The 10,531-nt window shown below is 39.9% G+C and overlaps 1 protein-coding gene across 2 annotated transcripts; it reads left to right on the top strand.

Moving 5' to 3' along the window:
- The first annotated feature begins 1,860 nt into the window (after window positions 1-1,860).
- Window positions 1,861-9,488, top strand: LOC125770124 (uncharacterized). Of its 2 annotated transcripts, none has more exons than XM_049439437.1 (3): window positions 1,861-3,384; window positions 4,621-4,724; window positions 9,063-9,488. In XM_049439437.1, the coding sequence occupies exons 1-3, from the start codon at window positions 3,186-3,188 to the stop codon at window positions 9,231-9,233; spliced, it is 474 nt and encodes a 157-aa protein (XP_049295394.1). In that variant the 5' UTR covers window positions 1,861-3,185; the 3' UTR covers window positions 9,234-9,488. The 2 variants fall into 2 exon arrangements, with proteins under 2 accessions (XP_049295394.1, XP_049295393.1); XM_049439436.1 differs by having other exon boundaries at window positions 8,613-9,156.
- Window positions 9,489-10,531: the final 1,043 nt, after the last annotated feature.

Genomic DNA, 10,531 nt, shown 5'->3' with positions numbered 1-10,531 from the left:
TGCACTTAACATAATGGCTTAACCGTAGTGTCTACGACCGCATACCCGGGTATGTTTTTCATTTTCAAACTTCAATAACTTTTTCCAGAAAAAAGATATCCTGCTGATTTTTGTTTTGTATCTTTAGCAAATTTAATCCTCTTTTGCAATGCATTTTTAGATTATTTTGATGTTAATTGCAAATAATTTTTCATCGTGATTTTCTTTTCATACCCCTCAAGTCTACGAAAACGGTAATAAACAAGTCAGAAAAATAAAAATGATTTGCCTAAACAAAGACAACTAATGTATGTAGTTGTGAACGAAATTAAAAATTTTAATATTCAATACAGCCTTAAGATACAGTTTTAAGACTAAAAGGTTCCATTCGCCATACAAAATGTATGGCATACCCGGGTATGCCCATCGTAGATTTGAGGGTGTAAATTTGGTCGTAGACATTACGGTTAAAAAGTAGTTGTAGCTTTATCTCTTTATATCCGGCAATGAGCCGTCATACTGGAATGAAATGAATAAATAAATAAAAAAATTCTCTTTACAGGGTTTTTCTATTCAGTTTAGACTAGCCGCACACTTTTTCCTGCTCTGCGCACTTGATTTTTGACGCGGGTAGGCAAAAAAACATGCTGCATGCTAAAAATCAACTGCGCCAAGTAGGAAAAAGTTTATGGCTAGTCTAAACTGAATAGAAAAACCCTGTATATTGATGTTTTTTTTCGTGTACCATACGGGTCTAGCAATGATAATTTAAAAAAAATGATAAAAAAGCATTGTGGTTCACAGCATTTAATTAAAGTCATTTCGTAAATATTGCCTACATGACATATAAAAAACCTATATCGCTAAAAAATTTGAACTAAGACGAGTAATGAGTAGGCATACAAAGATTGCACGTTAAAATAAATACATAAAGAGTAAAAAGGAATACGGAAAAATCATCAAAAAAGCTGGCTTGAGTAACTTCTAAGTTGAATAATCGTCATATGATAATAAACTTCATATTATGGTGATTCAATCAAACTGGGTCGCTAGTACAATATTTAGTATTACTAAACTCTGGTCTTAGTAGTTCTTTAGCTCTTACAGTTCTATCTGGAACTCCAATATGTATCAGATGTTTTATACTTGACCTTGTGGAAAAAATAATACTAAATCTCCCAAAGGACTACCAGAGTTGTACGTAAGTGAGCAGCTAGGAATTCTAGGAATCGTTCAAAAACTAGAATCAATGTATTAGATAAGTATTTTCTCAATCTGTTCTTGTATTTTTAGTTATATAATTACTACAATTCCCATCAATTTAGGGATTATATGTTATATTTTGGGGGCGGCCCGGTGGTGCATGTGATAAACGGCGCCAGTCCACACGACCGGACCGGGTTCAAATCCCATCCGGACCGTCCCCCCGTAGCAAGGACTGACTATCCGGCTACGTGGTAAAAATAAGTCTAGTAAGCCAGAAATGGCCGGCGTGACCTGTAAGGCCGTTAAGCCAAGAAGAAGAAGAAGATGTTATATTTTATTTCCATTCAAATGCTATCATTATACATATTATATCATCCAACTAATGTGCTGTCACAAATTACACTTAAACAAGCAGTTTAAGCCTATCTTAATGAAATTAAATCCTCGATAATGCTAATGATCCCATCAAGTTGTTTATCACGCTTATCAAGTAGCAACATACCTTTTCCAACTACTAAACCCCATTCCATATCATTTATGTGACACTTAACTTTGACTCACAGTACTTCTGATCCAGCGATATTTCTTTCTTTGCGAAAATAATGCGTACGTCTATTCGAGCTATTCAACCATGCAGACTGGCTTTTCCCAGCCAAGTAAACAACATCCACAAGCTTGACGAAATACCAATTAAACTCTACACATTAACGGTATCGCACCCTGCTACCGGTACCATAAATCAGACACCAGTCAAACAGCGTCATCGAGGGATACCGACCACCTTTCCGCTTTCCATGCTCTTCTCTTTGCGTCACGTCCTTTACAGCGAACATTATTCGTTGAATCGAAATCAGATCTCCGGATCAAGCGATCCACTTGAACCGAACCGACCGAAGGACATGGAAGCTTCCGGCTCGGTGGTGCTCGCATTCCCTATAACACAGGACATCCTGTTCTTCTTTCTGCGATGCTGGTGGGTGTGTGTGTTTCATTCGGATGCTTTTCTTTTTTGTTGTCTTCCAGCCGGCTTTTTGCACACAATTAAACGCAGAAGTACCGGATTCGATTTCCCGTCTCGGTGACCCATCATTAATTACTGTCCCCGCCAATCTACGACCTCCACCTCCAACCATCCAACCTTCGAAATGTTGCAAACACACCCCGGTACAGAGCAGAAGTCACACCAGACGGCTCAACTCGGTGGCATTGGCAATTAATGATTTTATGAGCCCAAAACAAAGCCGACGGTGTTTGCCATCGAGAAGGCTCATAAAATCCCATATCACACTGCTCTTCCTGCACACCTTCCAACCGGAACCCAGCGCATTCCTTCCTCCTCCACGAAAAGCGCTCATCTACGGCGATTATCTTGATCCAGCAGGCTCACCGTTACGAGTGTTCCCGAGGCCTTAACTGGGTTGGGTGCGAACGAAAGGCCTCAATTGAACGGTTTGTGGCGTGCCGTAAACAACAAGTGTCAATCCCGCTTCGTACGCATCCCCATTCACCTTGTCTGGAGTGTTGGCGCTTTCTGTGGTACCGGTAAAACTAAAAGTCAATTAGTGTAGTTTCCGAAGATTGTTGCTCGTTTCTTGGGACGCGAGCCAACTCGTGCGTGTATGCGTGTGTCAATTATCGAATCGTTCTTTACGGTTTCGAAGCATCACGCTTCCATTTTCCCATCCTTGTGATTAGACTGTGTGTGTATACATGGGGGGTATGTAATTAATACGAGTCCATTGCAAAGCTTTGCAAAGACGGAAGAAAGTTTCCCAGTGAAAGACGTTCGGCAGAGACCTGATTGCTTGCCTCACTAGACTCGCACCATTATTCGCTCATTATCCTTGTGAGAAAAGCACTATCCAGAATTCCCAACCCCTGAGCTCGGTCAACCTTAAACTGCATTCAGAACGAGTGTGTTTGTGCAAGTGATTGTTTGTGTGCGTGTGTGTTTCAAGGCGTGTGTGTTCGTGTGAAAACTTCTCGAAACGACCACGGAAATGTTGCAGCAACGTCGCCGTGAACGTAACCCGAACAAACCCGGTGTGGGTGTTGCGGGCATCCTGTTGATTGCCATTGGATTAGTGGGAAAACTTTGCACCGCAAATGGGGCCACTACCGTCCACCGGCGGAATGTTACGCTGGGCAAATCGACATCCACGCCTGCTCAGCTCTACTTTGATGCCGTTGCACCGGAAGGTAAGGAGGTTTGGGGGTGAACGCCAGGAAGGAGCGGGCGATCGGACCCGGTATCAACATCTTGCCACAGCAGCAGCAGCAAACCTGCCTGCTTGACCAACTTTCAACTGCTTTTATTAGTTTTAATTGCAGAACGTTCCGTCAAACGATGGCCAGAGTGCTAACATCCGATGAGTCCTGGAATTAGTTTTCCTAAGCACATTCGCCACGCACGGCTGCAGGCGTATGCAATTATTGCAACCGAGCCAACGGGTGCGTGTCGGTCTATTTCCCGGCGAATTAAAATGATATATTATGATCGTTATTAGCAAACACAGCAATCCAGTTGAGGCGATCATAAGGGCGAGGATCATTGGATTGGTTTTCAATCCCGTTGTGAAAAGATAAAGCAATTCTCATTCTACCCGTTTCAATTAGACGTTCGGGCTTTTTTTCGGCTCTCGGTTTATCGGCAATTTAATTATCGAATTCGTTATCATTCACAATCGGTTCACGTGTATGGCTTATTGGTATTGGCATGATTTATTGGTGGAGCTAAATTTGATCGATTAATTTTTGGAAAGGGGACATTTTTCCATGATTCACACGAAAGTGGGACAGAAGTGCGATTTTTTTTTTTGCGCACACTTGCACTTTTTGAGTAACGTGTTTTTAATAGAATGAAAGTAGATAAGATATTGTATTTTTACATTCATGCAACGTAAAAAAAAACCAGTATGAGAGATATTAAAAGCGTTGCTAATACTTTTAATGTACTCATAAAAGACGACCATAGCATATCAAAAGCTCCCTTGCGTTCAAAACCTCTTTATATATTTCGCTTTAGCAACGTAGGAGTTAGAAAAAGAAATAACTACTCAGCTCCTTATAAATGAAAGGATTAAATTGAAGTAAAATCTCTTCATCAATTATTCATTTAGCAAATCACCTTTCATTAGTTCTTTTGCTCGGCTACATTAGCTAATATCAGACATGCCTTGAAATTGGTGCTAACTAATGGGACAAACTTTGCAAACCATCACCAACTCAGTACAGCTGAACGAGTGCAAGAAAAGCTATACATAGACAAAGATTGATTAGAGCTAGTGCTTTTTGCAGACGAACCGTCTTTGGCGTCTTTGACGATGAATGCCCGGCAAAACATCAATCATTATCCAACTCTTGATTCCGTGACTAAACGCATTTCTTCTTCACTCTCGATTCAACTCCGATACTGTTCGCTCTCTATTTGTGCAGATCGAGAAAACTTCATCAAATACCATCTGGACAAGGCGCTGGAAGGGCGCTTACCTCATCACACCAGCAGCATACCGAAGGACTTTGAGTTCCTTACCTATCAGGTGAGTAAACGCTAGACAGAAAGAAGTTTAATTCGGTGATGGAAGTACTGCTACCTTTCGCTCGCTTCACCCTGCCCTAAGTGTCCCATCGGTTTTGGGTCATAGATCGTGGCAGGACGCTCATTTTCCTTGTCATAATATTGTCTTCCCATTCACAAACCAATGGTTGGATAGAAAGGTCAACTATTCGAAGTTATCGTACCGTCAGTTGCGCCAGAATTGTAAACGAACCACACCAGACGTCAGAAATTGCATGGAGTGCAACTGGGGACGAGTAAACGTATTTGCCTTTTCGGTGCAATAGCTGCTGTTTGCTTTCTTTTTCGAATGTTCCAATTGTTTCCTTTGCTTTTCAGATTTCGTTTTGAAGAGGAGCTTTATGAAATCTCTATGAATGGTTTTGTAAATAGGGTTCGAACCATCGTTCACCATCAATTAAGAGTTGGCATTTCAACAAGAGAAGTGCATTTTGCCTTTCAATCTACAATGTGCTAAGGGGTGTATGGATGGGATGAATTTTGTTTATGATTATCGAAGGAAGTTCCTTGAGTAATTTGATAAATGTATTACACCTCCCAATAGTATAAAAACAATGATATGCATGGCTCCTTCCAAGAGCAAAAAAGGTTGCGAAGTGAAATAGTAAAAATATTAGCAATGATAATAATATTTTTTGAAAAAAAAATCTCAGTTTTTAACAAATTTATTAAACAAAAAATAGAAATGTTTTCAATACATGGTCTCATGATTAAACAAAGTATGCTTTATGGCATCTATATGGATGCATGTTCGCTAAGAACTATCCAAATATGGTCGGGTCAAAGTTTACCTACGGAACAAACCACCAGCAGCTTCCTTTTATTAACACTTTCCCATCCAGCACCAGCAGAACGATATCCGTCAATGACGAATAACATTATAAAACTTGACAAAAACTAATCCCGTGAAGTTCAGCCAACATAAGAAGGGTAAAGTTTTCGATAAACTTTACCATACATTTTCATCTGCAAAAGTTCTGCGACCCGGTGAACAGCTCTGTCGCGACATACTTCCCAAACTCAACCCAACGTTCGATTGTCGGTTGCCGTAGTCTCGATTGACATCTCGACCAGAAATAGTGAACGAAATAGTGTACGCGTCCGTCCGTCCTGCAGTTTGCCAAAAGTTTGAGTAGTTTCGCCGGAATCAATTTGCACAGTTCATTAAAGCTGTCCTGGTCTGGCAAGTTGGTCGCTATTGCTTGCATTTCTCCGCGCACACAGCACAAAAAGCTCATTCTCCTGAGCAGCCCGGTAAAGAAACATTACCGCTTCCTTTATCAGGACTGTGGGCGGCCAAAAATGGCATCATAAAACCTTGCCCCTACCCGTGTTCTTGCTCGAGTGGCTCAACTATGGCACCGTTCTTTGCATCGAACGATAACCTTGGCTCCGGACCGTCTCGTTAGGGCTCGCCAGTTTGTGTGGCGAAGATCGTCGCCTGAGTATCGCACAGCGTCTTAATCCGTCCACAATGGCATCAAGCGTTCCGGTGCACACGATCCTTGCTCCAAAAAGGAGTTTCTTCAAGGGATCCATACGGAGTAGGTTTCATGTGAGCCCGCTGCGATGATCCGAATGACCTCCCGGTACGTACCCTTGCTTCCTATAGCCGGCTGGAGGCAAAGATGAAAATTTAAATATAAATTAATTTTCCTCAATCTATAATATAAGCAGCGAGCGAACGTCTTGCTGCAGTTACCGCGACATGCGGAGCGAATCTTACCAGCGGATGGCTACAGACTGAGGCCGTTGCGTCGTTCCAGCTGCGGATCGTAAAGTTCGGTGCAAAAATGTGGGAGAAATTTTATAACCAAGCTTAATAGCATCTTAGAAGGTAAAGGATGCAGGTCGATTGTGACCCTTGGCGCTCCTCATTCCAATGATAGACGGTGTTATACCAGATCACCGTTTATGAAGGGTACGTTTGGTTGATGAAATCCTCAAGAGCTAATAAGGTGATTTTTCTCGTCTACTTGTAAGCAATATTTACAGAAAAATCATATATAATGGTTGCCTATTACCCAGCTAATAGGACATTATTATTTTTTTTAAATGAAAATATGAATAAAATTATACTTAATTAGTAACGTTTTCAAAACAAAAATTAAGTTTGTACCTTTTTCCCAAACGAACTGTACGTCTATCTCTTTTTTTTTTAATTTTCATGTTTTAAATTTTCACCACTCATTTTTTGTTATGAGCTTTGAGTAACTAAGACTACATTCGGTTCCTAGTGACTTAAAACAAAATTAAAATATTTATTAAAAATTCTAAAATGCCTTCTTAAGACTAGCAGTGTGCAAATTAACGTAACTTTATAATTTTTTGACTGTTAATTTTTCATTATAAAAACAGGTGAATGTTATTAAAAAAAACATTTATTGAAATTTTACATTTACTACATATTCTTACTTCTGATCAGTGTGAGTCTAAGGCACAGCAAAGTATTCGTCTTTAAGTTTAAAATCTGTAGACTACGCAAGCTACTTCAAAAGCTCGATTATGTTATGTTCAAACCAATGATTTGTACCTCTTAAGGTATGATTTTGTTGATAAACGTCCTGGAACATCCTTTGAGCATTGAACAAGAGATGTTCCTAAAGATCTTTTAAAAAAACTTTAAACATCCTTGGAGATTTGAAAAGGACTGACACCAATTGCATTACTAATACAAATATTTAATATATCAAGTACTGCTAACAAAGTGACTCAAAAAAATAGACCAACTTTCCCGTTCAAACTTGTTGCTAAACAAAGGGAATCAATTTAAAGGTATTATTTAAGCAGTTTTGATGAATGTTCTCTTTTATACTCTCTTTAATTAGTTAATTTAGTACCAAATTATGTTACATTATATAGTGCATAGGATATTGCTATTTCTTCGAACACAATTGTTTAAGGTATATTTTACAAATTCCGAACAGAATAATGTTCTGCTTTCTAATAACGGAACAGAATTTTTTTCTATTAAAAAAATCTAAAATAACATTGAAATTAAAGTAAAAATACCTTAATTTTACAATCTATGTGCGATACTATCTCCAATCAAATTACACTATCTATTTAACAAACGATCATTCGTAAAACAAATGAAAAATACAGATTCCAATCGCATCAACAAGTTGTTGGTTGAAGCATTCCAGAAGTATTTATTCTCTCCTGCATACTTCACATCCTCTATCCCTCCCTCACCCACCTTTGTGCAAATTCCTCTGCTGAAAAATCAAACCGTCTGACCAAATGAGTATGCAAACCCCGTCCGAGTCGGTACGCCAATGTTCGATCGATGAAAGTCCTGCACCCAGTGAATCGATAATGATTTCCTGCCAGCTCGATAACGGGCCAATGGCTGATGTGATTCTTCATTTGCCTCTGCTTCGACTCTTGCCTTCAGCAAAAACAGAAAAAAAGCAGAAAACATCTCAAACAACTGCATCCGTTTGCTTTTCCGGGTTCCGATTTCGACTCTGATGTCTGATGTCCCTGTTTGCATTCCGGTGTGCTTCCTTCCTTATCGTTTCCCGTTGAACGTTTACGATTTGGAAAGAATGGAAGGGGAGTGGAATGTTGATTAATATAGATTTTTCATTTAACATACTGCCGATGCTCTAGTGGAATAATTTATCACCCGGATGCCAAGTTTCGAAGAAAGCAATCAGGTACCATATCCGCTCGGTTCTACAACAGATCAATTTCATCAGCTATTTTGCAGTCGGTGCAGAAACATATCTTCCGAAAAACTGTGGAATGTGAGCAAAGTAGAAACTAAAACGGTGCAAATGTTTCATTAAACCAACCCGTTTGCTTGTTTTGGGCGCTGTAAAAGTACACCCTCTCTCCCAAACAGCACAACCGAACCGAAAGTCATCAGCATGGTACCAGCACCTTGCTGGAACTGGTGGAAGAAATCAACGGGACGAAACTATCATCACCCGCCGCTGCTGGTCGCCCATCGTTCATTAGATATTCGATCGTCTGCTACCGGTCCGGATGCATCGACACGAGTGACATCGGTAACATCTGCTGCCCTTTCTAAGGGTGCACACCATCGATGACCAACGTGCACGGCTAGAACATGCAGTGGAAATACCGTAAAACAACACACACAACACACTCACGAGTACAAACTTACATATAAGCATTTCTTCGCTTTTCGACTTCATCCGAGCTGCTCGCTTCATGCATCCATAAATGCTTCGTGGTAGTAAAATTTTCCTCTAAATTCAACCCCTTGAGCATTGCGAGTTCGGAACATTCTAACAACCCTTTTCTCACTCCACCATCCCCTGTGTTTCAGGACGCGCTTGAGCCGGAAAATTTTTCTACCAACCTGTTGGATCATTTTATGATCACTTACGGTCTGTCGGAGGTGGACGTGTACGCGTTTGTGGCACTGAATTTGATCTGCTTTCCCTCCGGCTGGTGTTTCAACCCGGACGATGTTGGTAACATTTGCTGCCCCTTCTGAACAAGGCCGTACGGCCGAAAGTAACTAGATGTGTAAATAAGAACCATGAAAGGAAAGCAATGTTAAAGCAAACAAACAAACAAACAACCAAAAACCATGGGATAGAAGTGTATCGAAACACAGGAAAACCCCTAACCGGCATTCAGTATGCCATGCAAAACCACATGTTGACAAAATTTACATCAATAAAACCAGAGCAAATTGCTAAATCAATTAAGCCACCCCTAAAGGTCTTCCCGGCACTGTTTGGAGGCGTTTTATTTAACATCGGCGTTTGGCGTGTACATTTTTCGTGCCTGTTTTTGTACTGCTTTGTTTGGTGTATTTTCAGCTTTCCATCAACACCGTGTCGGTACTGTAAACATCGGCTCTAATCGTTAAACGTTTAATCACAACCACGAAGCTTCGATCTGCACTGCTGCATCTCTGTTGCATTGATGTTCACGTTGATGACAATGTAAATTTACCTCGAACACTAGTGTGAGTAATCAATCCGAACTATACTGAAACTTTGTGTCCACGTGTTTGGACGTGCGGGAAAATTGATCAACCGGTGGGGTTCCATTTGGTGCGTCCTGCCAGTAAACACTGTTGATGCTGGGCATGTAGCGTTCCACGGGTCAGCCAATTAAATGAAGCTAATCGTGTAAGCCTGCATTATTTCCGCGATAATGGGGTTTGTTTTCATTGAATTGCAATTATCGACTGTAGATAAATAAATGAGAGAAAAGGCATACCGTTAGCTAACTCGTTTTTCATGGAACGGGTTGAATTGTAAATGGACTTTACAGGGTTGTGCTTCATAATTACTGTTTAATTTAAGTTTCATATTCACTTTGATAAACGCGAATAAGAGTTCAGCACAATACATTGTATGTACATATAGTATACATTTTAAACATAGTTCAGGGGAACAGTCAACATTCAAACATCACTCAAATCAATTAGATTTATTGTTATTGTTGTTGTTGTAATATTCCCCGAATGTTCTTTTATTAATAATTTATTAATCGTAAATTTATAAAGTGAAAAAAATGATTTATTAACCATTTGTCATGCGTTACGAATAAAACAAAATACCTTCAGTAAGTGAGTTATTTAGTAAGTATTTAAACGTAAAGTAGTAACTTGCTTATAAAAATTACACTGGTTCTGGTTATCGAAACAAATTGCCTGAACAATAATAAAACATCATTACCTGCGTTTACCACGAGAAAAACTGTTATGAGCTGTAGGAAGGATACGTGTTACGTGGGTTTGCCAAATCTGAAGATTGATTGAGTTGTTTAAATTGCTTA

The sequence above is a fragment of the Anopheles funestus genome, chromosome 3RL (assembly GCF_943734845.2).
Source record: "Anopheles funestus chromosome 3RL, idAnoFuneDA-416_04, whole genome shotgun sequence".
Taxonomy (NCBI): domain Eukaryota; kingdom Metazoa; phylum Arthropoda; class Insecta; order Diptera; family Culicidae; genus Anopheles; species Anopheles funestus.
Note: the sequence above shows the minus strand (reverse complement) of the source record. Positions and strands in the feature narration are given on the sequence as shown.

Coding starts and splice junctions, on each gene's coding strand:
- LOC125770124 (XM_049439436.1), top strand. CDS start 3,186: ATGTTGCAGCAACGTCGCCGTGAACGTAACCCGAACAAACCCGGTGTG. Junction 3,385..4,620: donor TGATGCCGTTGCACCGGAAG/GTAAGGAGGTTT, acceptor CTATTTGTGCAG/ATCGAGAAAACTTCATCAAA. Junction 4,725..8,612: donor TTGAGTTCCTTACCTATCAG/GTGAGTAAACGC, acceptor TCTCCCAAACAG/CACAACCGAACCGAAAGTCA.